Source organism: Anopheles aquasalis, chromosome 3 (assembly GCF_943734665.1).
Source record: "Anopheles aquasalis chromosome 3, idAnoAquaMG_Q_19, whole genome shotgun sequence".
Classification (NCBI taxonomy): domain Eukaryota; kingdom Metazoa; phylum Arthropoda; class Insecta; order Diptera; family Culicidae; genus Anopheles; species Anopheles aquasalis.
In genome coordinates this window covers 54,748,549-54,766,048 of record NC_064878.1, presented here as the reverse complement: position 1 = coordinate 54,766,048, position 17,500 = coordinate 54,748,549, and the positions used below count along the sequence as shown (strand labels likewise).

At 48.7% G+C, this 17,500-nt stretch overlaps 1 protein-coding gene across 3 annotated transcripts in view; it reads right to left on the bottom strand.

Moving 5' to 3' along the window:
- Positions 1-17,500, bottom strand: part of LOC126579210 (uncharacterized) — a 92,603-nt gene that overhangs the window by 29,722 nt on the left and 45,381 nt on the right. For all 3 annotated transcript variants that reach the window (XM_050242598.1, XM_050242597.1, XM_050242599.1), the window contains exons 2-3: positions 7,238-8,197; positions 2,943-3,079 (exon numbers count right to left, since the gene is read on the bottom strand). In XM_050242598.1, the coding sequence (XP_050098555.1) occupies positions 2,943-3,079; positions 7,238-7,877 (777 nt within the window). In that variant the 5' untranslated portion in view covers positions 7,878-8,197. The remainder of the gene's footprint in view (positions 1-2,942; positions 3,080-7,237; positions 8,198-17,500) is intronic.

The window sequence follows — 17,500 nt, the reverse complement described above, 5'->3', positions numbered from 1 at the left end:
GGAACCATCGATAAAGCTATTTAAGGACGCCGGTCCACGGTTCTGGGACTGGGCACGGTACCAAGAGCACGGCCCAAGAGCACGGGCAATAAGAAATTAATCGTATTAAAGCGACCATGGCGCGAATACTCTGTGACTGCAAACACTCCCATCCCCCCCCCAGGCAGAGGAATGCTTTTACCAAGGTCCGTTATAGGGTCTAGGACATGGCTTATCTGGCACTGCGGCCTAAGGCCTTTTGGAATCCGAATTCGATTGATTTGATTTCACGACACTGCGTGAACGGAGAATCTCAACAACTGATTGGACTGTAACTGCTTCATTTTCGACTGGTTGTTCAGGATCTTGTTGAAAAAGGTCCATTTAGATAAAAAGGATATCCTCAAAAAGGTGCTGTTGAGGTCTTAAAAATCCAACATGACAGTTGATATCGAACACTCTTTGGTAGTTTGTCAACGCAGCGCTCGTGGACTACTATCTTGGTCTACTATTTTTGGATAAGATTGTACAACGCAACGGTCACTGCACACGTCTCCTCTTATCCATAATCGACCCAAGAGCGAAGACAAAGCGATCCATGCGAAAGTGATACATCTTGGGCCAGTTGGCAACCGGATCCCATCGATGGTACGAAATCCATCTTCGAACCGGTGAACCGGTGGACTCGAGCGAGGGAAAGTTTCTTATTTCAGCCAGCAACTCCACTCTCCTCTTTCTTCACCGCTTCACCGCGTAACATTGTAAGAGTCTCTAGTACGAGGGGTCGAAGGAAAATTGACTTTTTCCGATGCTGTCGCACGCGTTCCGGTCACTGAGCGTACACGGTACGGCCAATGGCCGTCAGCTGGAACCGTCAGCTACCCTGCGTGTGTTCCGGTGATCCTATTTAAGCCAGGGCACGAGCACGAGCTCTCCGCTTGATCTAACCGGTGGTGAGGTGAGTGTTCGCAGGTGATTCACGAGCGGATAAGTTGAATTAGGTTGTCAGTTTAGGTTCGAAAGTGACGTGTGCACGGTACACGTGAGAGATACTGTGACGTCAAAAGCAATTACCGTGTGATGCCTTGGTTGTTGATTTAAAGCAGGGAAGGTGGGGGGGGGGGGGGGGGAGGGATAGCAGATTCAATTTTAAACACTCTCTGTACCGTGTTTAATGAATTTTCTCTTTAATTTTATGTTTTTTTGTTACTCGATGTGCTAGTTACATCATAACAGCACCACAGTATTGCGGTAGTATCGTTAATGAAATAATCTAGCAGCAGAACAAAGGCAAATTCCAGCTCCGCCGCACTCGCGCCGCACTACAAAACATCATAGAATGATCATATCACGCTCACTGGAATGCACCAGGTCTGAACCCCTGGGATGTGTAAAACAAGTTTCTCTGAACTCCAGCCACGCAGCGATGGCACGCTATTCAATCGGCCGGCATTCATCGTATTACACATTTGTTTCACTTCCACGGCGCCTTCATCACCTTTCACCTCGTGACTCGCCATGGCATGGCATTCGTACGGATTAATTTCACTTCCACGATAGCAAAAAGCCTGATTCCCGTTCGTTCGTTCCAGGTTGGTGGCGCATCGGTTTGCCCGTCGTTTACTCACTCCTCGTTCACCTCGTTTTATCATTTAATCAAACATTGCCCACAGCTTCCAGCACCGTCGCGGGGGGTAATGGTGAGATTTGTGGGCCAAAAAACCAGAAAAAAGTTTCTCCTCATCTTCCGCAAACGAGATCTGTCGCATCGATACGCTGACGACCTGCGGAGGAGGCATCACAGTTCATCATTTGCGGATCAGTCTCGTTGGTGCAGCTTCCTGGTTGCTTGCGAGCGAGCCTGGGCTGTTCGCTGGCATCCAACAAAAAACGGGGAACATTTTCTGCTTCTGGTGCTGCTGCTGTTGGAATTCAAATTATTTGTGGAGCGAATGTCACTGGCAGCGGCATGAGGAGGCACGCTCCGTACACGTACACGCGGCCACCGATCGTAGGATCAAGTTTAATTAAATTTTGATGAAACATCAAAAAGCTTTCAGTGAATCGATTAAATTTGCGTTCGATGGTTGGTCGGTCGTTCGGTTTCGATGGGACACCGCATGATCCCTGGCGGTTGAATTGGTGAACCGTAGTGCGCGAGGTACGCGCCCGGTTCCAGGGGAACAACCAACACCCTGTGGCCACGCAGGAGCACACAAGGATTATAAGTTTGATGTATTTCACAACAGCTTTCCCCAAGCCCTGGCCTATGTCGTTTGAATGTCAAATAGCGTGGCACTGGAGCCTTGACAATGCGGCAGGATTGAGAGGACTGCGGAGAGAACTTTTACCGGGACAACCGGGGGGGATGGCGGAAAATCGTCGCTGGAAACCCCCCATCCCCCCCCGGAAAACTGAACACTCGAGGTCGAGAAGAGTGCATAGAACTCGGGACAAATTACGCCAGCAGCTGCATTGTCATACGCGCGCACATGCACTGGAGGGCACGTCCCTCCCTCCGCAGCGGGTGGTGAGAAAAGTTGTTTTCCCCGCAGCGCACTCATACCGCCATGCGGGCCCATGCGGCCCATGCGTGTTGCTGATGACGCGATGCGTTTGATTGATTAATGCCACCGAGTGTCGCGGTGAAACGCGCATCAAAATCCGTCACCCGAGCCGCGCAAAAGCCGGATGACAGAGCCGGGAATTGAATTCCACACCGACCATAACCCGATGAGCGCGAGGTGGTGAAACCAATTGGCGCATTTGTCAACACCTTTTTCCACCACCAGCATCATCATCGCCACCGACCGAGTTTCGCGCTCAAATAGGCAGCACAAGGGCAGCTGGCTGTTTGGTTTGGTTGCTGAAATGTGCCAGGAGGAACGAAAGCAAAAGGCAGAGAGAGAGAGAGAGAGAGAGAGAGCGCGAGAGAGAGAAAGGATGGTGAACAATCGATATACCTGTACGATGTCCCCGTAGATGCCACCTTCGGCCGTGAACGTCAGGATGCACACGTACGGTATCCGGTCCTCCTTCGGTCGGTGCAGCTCCAGATTGTACGTCAGTCCAATGTTGCCATAGTACGTGCGGTTGCAGCCTGCCGAGTGAAAGGTGGGGAAGAAAAAGAAAGAAAAGCGATGTGAGAAAAGGGGCTTGCGACAGGTTAAGATGAAGTTTGCGGGCAAACGGCGACGACCAAAAGTTGGCTTCACGACGAGAAATCGCGCGGAATGTTAAGGAATGGAATGGACCGAAAAAGTTGTTCAATTTGCTGTTTCGGTATCAGGAGACATAGCGCGTCAGGGAGCAAAAGAGGTGCTTGGGTGATCGAACAGAAAACGAAAAAACAATTCCAATTGAATAAATTTGCAAACTTTCCGACAGGACGGGACAGGACAGCCGTGCAGTGAGGGAATAATGGATTCACTTGTCCTTTTTCTCCGCTGAAACCAGCCACCGCCTTAAAATCGTGAAACGTCACGCAGAAACGTCATGTGCGACGTTGTGTCGCGTGCGCTCGCTCAAAGTGAACGAGGAAATTCCCTTTTCCAAAAATTTCGCTCAGCAGCAATCGGAGTAGCCATGGCGCCGTGTTCGACAGTTTAGTCGAGCACTTGAGTTCAGTAACACGATGGCACTTCAGGTGTCTGTCTGTGTGTGTTTGGATGGCTAGTGATCCTTTCCCGACGTCCGTGGCGAGCTTAGTTGATTGAATTTCGATTGCTTGGAAAGCATACCGAGCACAATGCTCAATGATCATTGGCTTCACGAGAGAAAAGAAACATCGGAGGAATCGGGACGAGGTTCCAGTCGGCGGAACTGGAATGCAGTATTTGGAGATAAATTATGTCGAGTGTCATCGGTTGACTTCGGGTTCGGGCCACTTGAGTCAATTACTCGCGCTTGCGATGGTGAATTGAGGAGATGATTGTCACATTGTGGTGCGCACACCAGTTGCCAGTTTGATTGATCGAGTGGGGGATGCTGGAAGACGTTTTCAATTTCCCTTTTTTGCCTCTACTTGGAGAATGCTTTCGATATTTTTGTTGTGTTACTTTGTGAGGCGGGGTAAAAAACCTTCCGAGAAAGTACTTTAAACATCATTAATCTGAGTGTTAGTTTGATTGTTAATACGTTTTTAAAACATTCTTTTTTATGGTTTTTTCCAGCACTATTGAAGCGATTGCAAGAAGTTCCATTGTCAACCATCGTCTGCAACAGGTCAATCTTGGAGAAAATGGCATTATCCTACGTCGTTGTGTGAGTTGTAGTATAGCATTTGGTTGGTTTAGTTTAGTTGCTATTCCTTTATGACATTCGTTTATGATTTGTTTGGAATACAAATTAATGTTATTACTAATTTTACATCCGATTAATACAAGATCAGCCAGAATTGCAGTAAATTCTGCGTAATCTGACGTCTTCATCATAGTTGTTTTAGTTTATTTTTTAGTGTTCTTTGTCATCATAATATCTTGAAGAGCAGAAGTAGGACCTTCGTACAAACTACACTATCCCGTTGACTGATGTCCTGTTCTCCTACATCCTCTACTAGCATACACAGTGTAAAATGGAACACATTTTGATGGTCGACAGTAAAGTGTTACAATATTTACACCAACTACCACGAAAGCCATTTGCGTGGCACTAAAAAAAAAACACATTTTTGACTCTAGCCAAAAAGGTATTCGGCGAGCAACCCGTTCGCCACGTTCGCTCGACGTGCCATGGCCGTCAACAAGGCAATCCTTTACGATTGGCTTCCTCTTTCTACTTCGATGTGTGTGCTTCCCATATTTCCCTCCTCTGGCTAACACATTTCTACCACATCCCCCCCGTCCGTTGTTCTTATTGTGGCGTGACGTGGTTTGGTAGAAATTTGCCTACTTTTTTGTCGTCACCGGAACTAGATGCTTCACTTGCGATACTGCACAATGCATGGGCACAACCAGAAGTGATAGGGTGTGAAGCATCACCTCGTAGGCCCCCTGTACCAACGGCACGCATACAACCACTTTGCAACACCCCAAAAAAGGACGCCACTTTGTCGCGATTCCTTTTTTCCCCTTTCTTTAGGTTTTCTGTTTGTTGGTTACCACCACCGCCACCACTCAACCGCAATCCTTCACCTTCTGCCCTTCCCGCGATAAGCGAGCGTTTCGCGCAACGCATTGCAGTGGGGAAACTTCTTGCAACAAAAAAAAAAAAAAAGAGATGGGAAAAAAGCTGGGAAAATACACCCATCCCATTCACCTCACTCTCTGGTTGTATACCACCTGCACCTGCATCAGGCTGGTGCACCTGGTGCAGTCACGTCACGGGCCGGGGAAAAAGTTGCTCCGGCCAGATTGCAACTCCGAGCGACTCCGAGCGGGCTAAATTATGCATGCATTTGCATTTCCACTCCTCTACTTCGTTTGCCGCTTTCGTGCACTCGTTTCTATTTTGTTGGAACTTTTTTTGGTTTTGTTATCTTCCCTTCTCTCCCCTCTCACACCAACAACACCTCCAGCACCATTGCCGCCTGTCGAATGGTGAAAATCGATTTTACACCGCGCGTTTATTGGATTTTTTCCCGCCGATTTCGTATCCTCTGCCTTTGATATTACCACACCTGTCGCGCGCACTGCATCCACAATCGCAGGAAGGGTGCCTCGTGCATTGAATGAAATGCCCGGGAATGCCCACCCATGGCCAGATTCACCAAACGTGCGAAAGGCTTTAATGGGGAAAGTGACAAAGGGTGGAAAGGAAAGGAAATAAAAAAGGGAAAATGTAACAAACAAAAAAAAAACAATCCAATGCAGCAGCCAGGAGTTAAAAGTCATCACTGAAAGCTATTGGTTCATCGTGTTGATCGGCGCCATTTTTTTTTGTGTGTGTTGATTCTACGGGCCACTGGGAATGTTGGCTACTGGTGCAGTCTGGCCGTACGTGGGAATGTGAATTGTAACTGTCAGTGTAGCCTATCAGTGAAATTGAATGTATTGGAGTTTGGTCGAAAAAAAGAAAAGGTAAATAAGCCAATCACGGAAGTGGTGGCATCGAATGCATTAGTGCGTACATGATCGATGTGAAAACGGCACAGAAACGGTACTGCAGAGTAATAGATTTGCAATGTCGCACAACATCGCAGTTCGAATCAGCTCGATGTAACTGTGCCTGGCGATGCAGTTTTGGGAAAAGCATAACCATCGAGATTAGAGGAACTTTTAATAGCTAACTTACAATATCTATCTTCAATTGTGTACAAAGAAATCTAGGAAATTGCTAAAACTAATTGTGGAAAACTATCTAAGGCATTTTTTTATTACCCTTTTATTAATTATCTTTCAATATTATTGGCCATCTCTTGTAGGAGATGGATCTGAATAGTAACGCAAAAGCCTAAATATTGAGAGGAAGGAAAACATTCGATCACGATCTGCAAACTGCAACATGTAGCAACATGCCCCCATGTTACTCAACATTTCAATTTCCTATTTAACGCTTGTTCGGCTTCAACATCACGACTGCCATTTCCCACTCGCTTGCCATACCTTGTTTAACAAAATACACACCAGCTTGTCTAGTTGGATTGTGTTTGTAAATTTAAAAAAAGATGCATTTCCGCCAGTCGGCGGCTCGGCACCGGTACAAAAGAAAGGAAATGGAATTGAATGAAAATGCATGCAGCGCACACATCGCACACTCACTCACAAACAAAAAGAAGGAAACACAAACCGGAAAGATATCACAACAAATTGCAGTTGAATGTCCTGCACCTTTTTTTTCCATCAGCACCCTCCCATTCTCCCACCCAGCATTCTCAGCTAGTTCCGGCATGTTTTTATCTCGCAGTTTCTCCACCCTTTTCTACACCACCATTCTTCCAACAATGTTTCACTTTTTTAAACAGGGAAAAACCCATGCAATCGGTTGCAGTGAGCACCGAACCAGTACACAAGAAACCAGACCAGCAGGGGGTTGGGAGACCGACATCATTCTGTGCCACAGCAACAGCGAAACAACAACAATAACAGCAGGAAGTGTTCCATTTGAAAAACAGGAGCGGAACTTATGGAGAAAAAGCACACACAAAAAACGGCAAAATACGAAACAAAACATTTATGTTTGATGGATGCAAATGTCATATCGGGGGGGGGGGGGGGGGGGGCGGGGGGGGGGTTTGAAAGGGAAGCGAGTAGGTGAAACAATGGATGAGGACTCGGTTTTGACGGCATGCCGTGCGGTGTCGGCGCCGATAGGGACTTACGTGTGCAAAACCGCGGCTCGTCACTACCGTCACCACAGTCATTAACGTTATTGCAGTATTTGTTCCACGGAATGCAGCGCCCGTTAGTGCAGGCATGCTCGGTTAGGGCGCACCGTTGTTGTTGCTGTTGCTGCTGTTGGCCTCCTCCTTCTCGGCTGTTGCCGTAGTACTGGGATTGGCCGGCCAGCGCCAGTACGGCCGGATAAGCCGCTGGTTCCTCCGCTTGCATGATGTCTGATTGTAGGGGTGCTGTTTTGGGATGGGTTGCCGTCACCTCCTCTACTGTTTCTGCGGTCACGGACACCCCAAGAAGTAGTAGCAACAATGCTGCTCCTGTCCATCCTCGACGGTACTGCCATCTGTGCGATTTATGAAGTGATGACGCGACCACCGCCGTCGTTGTCGTCACGATGGCAGTCTTTGGTGGAAGATCGTGTGATTTGGCGCTCCTCAAGGGACTGGCATTGATGGAATGATGATGGTGACAACGATGGATTGGCTCCGCTAAATGGTACCACGATCGGGCACCTTGGGTCTCGGTTTTACGCGGGTGCTCCGCCGGGCTCCCGGTGCCAGGCGTCAATCGTTGAAGGTTCACGCATGGTGCCACCGGCAACACACCAGCAGCTCGGTGTTTCATTGGACTCGCGAAGCGGAGCGGAGGGGGACACCCTGGGCCCAAGGATCCTACGATGAGTGACGGTTGGTGCGGTTGGCTTCGAGCGGGCTGATTGAAACCATCTCCTGGTACCGGTGCCGATTTGAATGCTGTTGCTGCCTCTGATTGTGGTTGTTTTCCAAGCTGATCAACCGGAATCGATGCCGATGTGCACTGACAAGGGTGTCGTAGCGGGAATTCAGGGGACTGGGCTGGGGTGGGTTGGCGACTCTAGACGGATCTACTGGCGGTTGGCGCTAGGACTTCATGTTTCCCCTAAGGTTGACGACTGCATCATTGACCTGGAATGGGAAGAAATGGGAAGAGAGCATTAGTTCACTGAAGTGAGCAGTGTTAGCCACAATTCGGCGCGCAATAAGTACATTGAGATATTTGCCCTTTCTGTAAAAAGCTTCATAATGAATCGTTGGCATAGCTGGAATGAAGATTATGTAGAGAAGTATTTTGAGGACCACTATGAGCTCGCTTCATTTATTAGATCAGCGGTCTCAAGCGCATATTAGCATGTGGGTCACGAAATGAAAGTTTCAGCCAGTCAGCGAGCCGCAGTTAAAATCAAAAACCAGTCCGCGGGCCATTTCACGACATAATTTGGAGGTGCATGGCTTTATAAATTTGCTTTTTCCCACCAAAGCTCAACTGGTGCCATTTTTCATAGCGGGAGAGGTAAAGCCAAATCCAAAACTGGTCGCCGCACCGGGAACGCGAACTTATGTAGCTCCGTTGCCAAAACGCCATGGAGGCGCCCTTCGGAATGGAGGCGCCAGGTAACCGGTACATTCAGGGGTTTATAATAGAAATTTAAATAGCATTTTTAAGGGATCTCCATTATGTGATGAATGTTGAAATGTTGGAAATTTATTTCTTCGTGCCATTTTCCCAGATATATTACCAATCTACAGTTCCAACATAAGGCATACAATAAAATTACATAGAACATACTATTAATGAGCAAACTTAACATACATATACACTGTGGACGGCACCGCGGGCCGCAAAACATAATTAGGCGATGATAAGTATTGATGGAAGAGTTGATTAATTTTCTTGAAAATCAAATTAATTGATTGATGAAAGCATGTTTCATTATCGAGCATCATCGGGACATATTGCTACTGAACCTCGATCATACACGAAAGCAAGATTAAGAAAAGGACCTGTGACTGTTCTAAAATATTGCAATCGTTCAGTGGCACCTCAACAAATGTGTCATCGAAGGAAAAAATATACCTTTTTCACCAAAAAACATTCCCATTATTCGCACACATCACTCGCCAGATCGTAGTGTCACACGCGGACACCGCGCTCTGGATTGACATCTCAAATGGTTGCGCCTCGAAAAACGATTTATGACGCTCCGTTTCCCCGTTATTTGTCCCGATTCAATAAACGTTCTCGCTATTGCAATTGTATCGATTTCGCCCCCTAGGCCGTCCGTCCATCGAGGCGTACTAGGCGTGTGTGCTGGTTTGGGAATTCAACGCTCCAAGGCTTCCAAGACTCGGAAACGCTGGTACACTTTGCGCGACACTGGACACTGTTTGCGGTGTGTAAACAGAGCACCGAGCAGGCAAACTGGTACCGGCATGGACACTGTTGGACGACAATGACACACATGGCTGATCCATCGGCACATATCGTGGAAAGGACCAGGCTGGCCGATGGTCTGACCGCCGGAATTGGAGCGAAACAGGTCAGAGCTTGGCGACGAAGGCGAACCGCATTTAAAAGCCAATCCTAGCATGAAACACCGACACACTCTTCGTTCGTGCTGTGGCCATCGAAAGCGAGTTCTTCTATCGCTGCAGGGCCAGCCAACCATTGGCCAGCTGGCGACTGCTGCTGCTGCTGTTGCCATTGATGTTTGTTCAACGCAACATCGCACATCGTGGCCTTGTGGCTGGAGTTTTATCGGATGGACAAGAAGAAAAGTAAAGCCAGCCAGCCAGCCAGCTTAATCACACACATATACACACTCGTCAGTATCGGCATCACATCGCGCGGTCAATCCAACGACACTTTTAGCGCAAATCGACAAAGTGTCCCGTGGTGGAGGACACTTTGAGAAGCCACCTTCAACCACAGACGCGCCGTGGACTGTTTGCCAAAGAAATGATTGCATCACGCCGGGCTGGTGCTCGTGGTTTGGCCAAGGATTCGACGCGTGTTTTTTTTTTCTTCTGTGCCAAACAGAGCAACGGCACCATGCCACGCACGCCACGCCGCGCGATGCTGTATGATTTATGGAACCCAAAACCGTGGCAAATGGTGTTGGCGCGGAATATCGGGAATGCGTGACCGGATCGTTATCACGTACCAGCGCCAATAAAGATTATGTTTCCGTTGATTGCCGGGCGGTCGGAATTGGATGCCGGGCGGGGGGGTTCAGCGACAATCGGTCGGTGTATGGTCTGCTGCTCGTTATGATTGGACCTCGGAGCAGATAATGGGGCTCAGCAGCGCAGCGCAGAGTAAACAGAAGCCGTGGAGCCGTGTGTTTCGAAGGCGAACAATTAGCGAAAGGAAATCTATTTCCATGAAACCTGCGTTATGTAAAGGTAGTGTCGCCCTTCTGGGTGAACAAGGGGCGTAAGGGGCATCCGAACCTTCAACACCAAAAGCCGGCCTTAACGCCGATTATCTACGCTTTAAAGGTCGTTAAAGGCCATCCGTTCGGCGTGTGTTGTGTGTCGGCCACACCAAAGAGTTCTATTTGTTTTTTCCTCCGAGCACATTGCGTGCGCAAATGTCATTTGAACCATTTGTCGTTGAAGGTGAAGGATTTTCGGCGGGGTGTGGCGAGGAGTGAGGGCGTGCGTGACAGCACAGCGCAAGGAATGCGCGAAACCTCGGACACCTCTCTCGTTCTCTCTCTCTGCCTTTCTGGTTATCTGGCTCCCTGGTGAAGCCTTACAAGGCGAACGCACGTTGGTGATAAAAGCGCCTTGGTGTGCGGCTGCTCATGTTTTACACGCTGGGCTACCGGGGTTCTACCATTCACACCCAACACCCAGACCCAGGCACTAGTCTAGAGACACCACCCCAGGACCGACCGGCAGGGGCCATAAAATCCATCCAAGCCATCAGCACTCCGAGTCAGCGTCCGCTTTATCGTTGGCCATTGGGCACGCTTCATTGGCCGGAGAATCATTTGTGGTGTGGTGTGGGTGGGACGGGTTACTCCGTTCCCGATGCCACTCCGCCACCCGCTCGTTGGTCAATTAAGGATTCAACCTCATTACACGCAGCACGCCTTTAGCAGCACCACGCATCGAGTAACTGGAGTTGTTCTGGCCCAAAGGGGGGGGGTGGACGGGTGGTTTAATGCTCTAACCATAGCGGTGATTAGCGCGCCGCTGTGTGCGCTTGTACGCTTAATCCAAGAAGGTACAGGTTGGCTGGCTGGCAAGTGACGAATCCCTTATCGTGGCCGCCCTCATTTCCTTTTCCTATGGCTGTCTGGGTGTGGAATTTATCAGACTTGAATCATGGGATACATAAAGCGGGGGATCAACAGTTGAATCGCCAACTAGAGCAGGAAGAAGAAGAAGAAGAAGAAGGGGTTTTATAACGTTTCTGGTAACCGGATATCGCTCCCGGCCAAACAACCCCCCCCCCCCCCCCCCCTTCCCTGCCATTACAAGTGTGTCCATTACACTTTTTAAGTTTGGGGTTTGGACACTTCGTTTCGTTGTTTTTTTCGTTGTTTTTTTGTTTGTTTGGGAAGACCGAACCTCGCGCCAGAATCTCGCTAGGGCCGGTACACACATGCACAAACATGTAACACGCCGGCGGGCTTTACCGAACACACCAAGGCCTGAGCGACAGACAGACCGTGCGGCTCTGACCACCAGACCACCCTTCGGTGCGGGCATGTTTGTGTCATTTTTCATGTTTACAACTGTCATCCTATTACGGTGACGGGATGGCCACGATACGACACTGCTGCTGCTGCTGCTGCTGCTGCTGCTGCTGCTTCTTTCCTAAATGGTACTCGCGTCCTGCCACGATGGGGAGGGGGGATTTAAAAATGGTCACGGAACACACACTTCAGCACCGACCAGACCAAAAGCCGTCATCGGAGCAGTCAAGGAGAAGCTTGGCGGTGGTTTCCTGTGATGGCCTGTGGGTTCAGGACGGCACGGACAGTGACAGTACACTCCAATTCCCTTCCCGTGGGGCCCAAGACACAGCCATATGGACTCGCCGTTTGCCACTCCACCAGTGGTTGACAGAGAATTTTCAATTTAAATATGTTAACGCAAACTGTCGTGCTCCTCACTTTTCTGTGTCTGTGTTCTTGTTACTGTATCCCACCAGAGTGTACGTGTATGTGTGCATAAGGGGAATGTGTACTCGGTTTGATGTCATGTGCAGGAACAGCAACCGTTGACTTATGGTTCCATTTCGGTCACTCCCAGCTACCTTTTCCTCGCTTTCATTTTTTTCCATTTCTTTTCTGTTTCTAGTCAGCACTGGCCCCCCTTTGCACTGGTGTGGCTACGCAAATCAAAACGGACATCCAGCATTCCGAAGGGAGCCTTTCACTTGATGTCAGTCTTTGTGCGCCAGCCAGCCCGCCAGCCAGCCTTTGTGGAGTTGAAAGGAGGAGGACGATGAGTTCGCATCCTTTCATGCATTCCATCTGTGGTCCATTTCGCATCATGCTCATCATGTTGTGCATCATTTCGGAGCATCTTTTGGACCAAAAAATGGATCCCTAGATCTGCCGTTTGCATGCGACCTCGGAGACCATGGCTATGGCTCCCGGAGCCCGGACGATGGCCGACTGACAAGGGTTGACGTAGGACATGGTTAGCAGTTAGCAGAAGCAACAAAACCAGACGCACGTGCAAGAGAATGTGTGTTGATGGGCACGATGGTGCCTCACTCTGGTGCCAGGATTGGGAATGAAATTAAATGAAAAGCTCCGATTCTCCCTAAGAGCCTGAAGGTAAATAGGATGCTGGCCGCTTTACGTCCTTTGCCTTTTTTGTGACTCTGAACCACTTAGCATGCTGCTGATGAAAGCAAAAACGAAGTGGAAAAAAAAGTGGAGGAGATCGAATGCTGCCTCTGCACGACCAGCAACACTCGCAGCGCATGCCGGAGCAGCAATCGAAGCTAAAAATATAATTCCAACTGAGTGATGGCTCCATCAAATATGGCTTTACGGGGGCAGCCGAGTCGCTGCCGAAGTGTCAGCATAAAAACGCCAAACTTGGACTTGATTTCCGGTGTTGGACCGGCACGACAGGAGAACTGGAAAGCGCCCTAATCCCGTTTCCACCATAAGAAGATCAGCACGTATGTGAATGAGAGAGAGAGAGAGAGAGAGAGAGAGAGAGAGAGAGAGAGAGAGAGAGAAGGAAGAGAGCACTAGCAGGAAAGAAAAGGAACGATAAAAAAAATGGAGCAAAAAGAACGAATCGATTTCCGGATGGCAAATGGAAAATCAATACCAAATATTGACACGAAGCCACCGAAGAGATTGGCCAAGGGCTGCATGGGTGCGCACATGGCGACGTCAGTGAGTCAACCTCGCGGCCAGGGGTTTGTGGGTTTGTAATAGAGCAGTTTTCGACTTCGTTTTCGTCGTATTTTTCGTTCTTGGAGCGAGCGAGCGAGCGAACGAGCGAGAAGCATAAATCAGGAATTGGAATTTATGGAACACGGCGCTCGAAAGGTCCCGCGGCAATGCTGCCAGCCACATCGTGAAGTCTGTACCGTGAAGACGAACGACGACGACGATGATGACGATGCTGATGACGATGGAGATGGGTGGCTTGGCTTGTGTTTCGCCTAAAATGAATCATATGTTGCGAGCGTTTCGAGCGCGGTTGGCGGTTTGCAAAACCCTCCGTGGCCTCTGCCGCACTGTGGCACCGTTGACGACATTGGAATCCAATTTTCTCCAGTGTACGCGAGGGGGGATTGGCAATTTGGCGTGTGAAGGAGGCTGCATGGCCCGGCCGCTTGATCTCGCGGGTTCACGCAATGAGACCGTTCTGCGTCATAATCATCCGTCAGGGAATATTACGTTACCGCTTCGACGCTAGCGGACAGACGCCGCTGTAACGAGGGTCGATGTCGAGGTAGGTTCTACCGCCCGGAGGGGGCCTGCCGCGAGCCCGAGTGGTACCGTGCTATGCGGATGCTATTCCGGGGGGGTTTTTTATTTTTTGTTTTTTCCATTTCACTGCAAACCACAGCTGGTGTGTGGTTGTGCCTTGTGGTAGACGGGAGTATGAATTTGATTGAATTTTGGATCGAAAAAACGCAATCCTTCGTTGATAGCTGCTTCTGTTTCTTTTTGAGGGGTTGAAATCATGCCACAGGATCGGTAGAGATCGGTTGTAGCTACCTAATCGATTACTTAATAACCTTTTGGTTTGCATGCAGAACTTTCCAATCTTTGCGATATGGTGCATGGAAGGCAAATCGAAATCAGCAATCTTTAATACCGCTCGTTTGTGTTGGTGCGAGCATTTAAAGAGAACCAACACATGGACTGTCTGCTAGAGCAATGTGCCAGCTCAATCAATCAAGGGAATGAAAAGGAGAGCATAGGTAAGGGAGCTGCTACCTAAAAATCATTCACAGACTGCTGTAAATGCTGGCTAATAAACCCCTAATGACACCATTATACATTCTCCAACCAGAATGAAGAAAGAAAACGAAAATCCTACTCGCCCGTTTGATGGATTTGATTGACAGTCGTAGCGAGCTGGCGCCACTACGAACGTGACCATCGTACAGCTGCGATTCCAAGACAATCGAAGCAATCTGGCGAGCACGGATTCATTGTGCAACAGTGCGCCTTCTGCGCTCATGCTCCGTCTGGCCCACTGGCGACAGTAAAAACGAACCAGAGTCACCAATTGGCCAAATTGGCGAAAAATCGTCCGCGCACAAAAAAACGGTGGCGAGTGCGGCAGCATGTGGTTGGTGTGCTGGCGAACGAATGGGTTGACGCTTCAGAGAGCAATCAGAGCTGTGCGCCAGAAGCGTGTGTCGTAAATGCGGCAGTGATTTAAATTAACTCGTCCATTTAATGCTTCTCACAAAAGTGGCAGAAAGGGAGAGAGAAAGAGAGAGAGAGAGAGAGAGAGAGAGAAAGAGAAAGAGAGAGAAAGATCGCGTTAGATAGCACGAACGAATGCCATTTTGGTGCGGTTGTTCCGTGGTGATGTCACGTGGCAGCAGCAACACGCTTTTGCCAGCCACCCTGCCCTATTCATGCACTGGACTCCGGGTCCGATGAGGCCATTTATTGATAATGCGTCTACAAACAAACGAGTGCCCGATTGGCGGTGATGGCGGCGGCCACCACTGGTGGTTGTTTGTTTAAGTCGGCATAACGGCACAAGCGGCACGAGATGTGGCCGATGCTGCTGCTGCGTAAGTGCTGCAACCGCAGCGAGCGCACGCCTCCAGCGGCCAGGGATGCATTTTTAATCCGACAAACATGCCCCACCGGGGGCGGGGTGTCCACACAAACTGCGTATCATTTTCGATTATCAAACCGATGAGGCAGATAGTGGGAGAGGAAGATTGGGAAGGAGGGGGGGGGGGGGAGAGTGTCGCATTTCAAGTGTTTTATTTAATTTTATGCTAAATGTGCGACGCGAGTGCGTAAGCGTGTGAAGGATTAAAAATCGCTTAAAATATGGATCACAACTCTCTCAGTGCTGGGAGTTCAGTTCAGTGTGGAAGGTGTGGTCGTGGGTCAGTAAATTAATTTCAATTAATCAACGAAGAGCAGGGCAGGGAGCGAGGTGTTCGATTACCGAAATGACCACCAGCTAACGAGGCACCAGATGTCAACTGAATGCGCCCACCACCAACCGGCTGCCGATTGGGGGTTGTTCGTGTTTCTGTGTGCATGAGTGGAACCCTCTGGTGAAGTAATAATCCGATTTTAATTCGTACCACACGGTACGCGATTGCAGATGATATCCTGAGGGAGGAGCACGACACAAAAACACGGGAAAATCCATGTGATCCACCAGCTGGTATTTGGTGAATCCGTGGTTCGTGGTGGACAACATATGAATTCCATTTTTTGCCGGGGATTTTAAACGTACGAATCGGTGCAGTGCCGCGTCCTAAGTATGAAGAAGTGAATGGTCATCCATTTGCCACTCACTATCAGCCACAACCTATCTGCAGTTTGACCTTCCTGTGTGCGCTTCTTCAATATCCGAGTCCGCGTTTTGATACTAGGAATCAGCAAAATGTCACCAAAAATGTCACCGAAAAATAGTGAGCATAAAAACAAACCCTTCCGTCGGTTCACGATCGGTTCCTGGGGGTGGTTTCTGCATATCAATGAGAGGGCGTACTCGGAGAGAGCCACACCAACCGAGAAACCGTCCAACCGGAGTACCGAAGGCGGGCTCACTCGAGCGAAAATCATTTTTCATTCTAAGAACCTTTCAAAATGATCCTTTAAATGGGTGGAAGGAGGTGAGTGGTGGTGGACTGAACCGAAAAAGGGTTGACTTGCTGACGAGCAAAGATAAGACCGAACGCTCGCGTCCGGTCACTGGTGTGTGTTGCGAGGTTGAGAAGGAGAAGACATAAAACACAAATCAGGTTTCTCCGAAATGTGACCTTTCGAAAGACTTGAATGGAGTGGTTTGACGATAAGAGACAGACAGGCAGAAGAGGGAGAGAGAGTAAACGAGAGTTGAAGAAAGTACGACTTAGGGAAGATTCGAGGAATTCCGTTTGCTTGGCGGATGCTTCCATTGTACGCGCTGTAACTTTGTATTTGCAAAGTAAATGGTTCTTCATTAGATGTGATCCGACCGTTCGAGATTGTTGCCCCGGCTTGTTAGAAACTTTTCGATTTCTCCGATTTCAGCACCACTTGGTTGTTTGCATTAATTTGAAGCAGATGTCATGATGTCGCCGAGTACAGATGTTTCTCTCAGGTCAGGTGCTTTTGTATTAAGTTGGAGCAATGTTGGATGGTCTTTGACATTCGCTTTGAAGAAAATGACTGATTGAATTTTGTTCGTGAGAATTTCCATTAGGAGTCTAGCAACGTACATAAAATTTGACGATTTTTCGAGTGAATAATTGATGACTTTTGCTGAATCGTTTTAATCCTTTTGTTTGGATCGAAGTGGACGTCATTGGACGTCAATTTAATATCCTTTTTTTCGAAATAATCCATCACGTCACCTTGTAACTTAAGCTTCTTGAAAAGCTAGCAGTTTCGTAAGTTACCAAACTTTATCTCACTAAAATCTGTCACTATTATAGTCTGCTATCAACCGATTAATCGCTACAAGGAAGCAAACAGCCCATCACACGCCAGCACAGCATTAGCCTCAGTAAATTAACCTATTTTGCGTGAATGTCTTCGTCGCTACGAAAAGGGTTTAATTCAACGTAAATTTATCAGCACCATCGCGGCTGCCAACAACAGCAAAAAAAACAACGAATCTCTGGTCCCAAAAGTGGCCAAACGACCAATAAAATCCAGAAGTGCGGATAAAAAAGGATACGCGGACGGGAAGAAAATCACAAGAGTCCTGTGGCGGCAATCGCGGTTTCGGTGGAATGGCGGAACG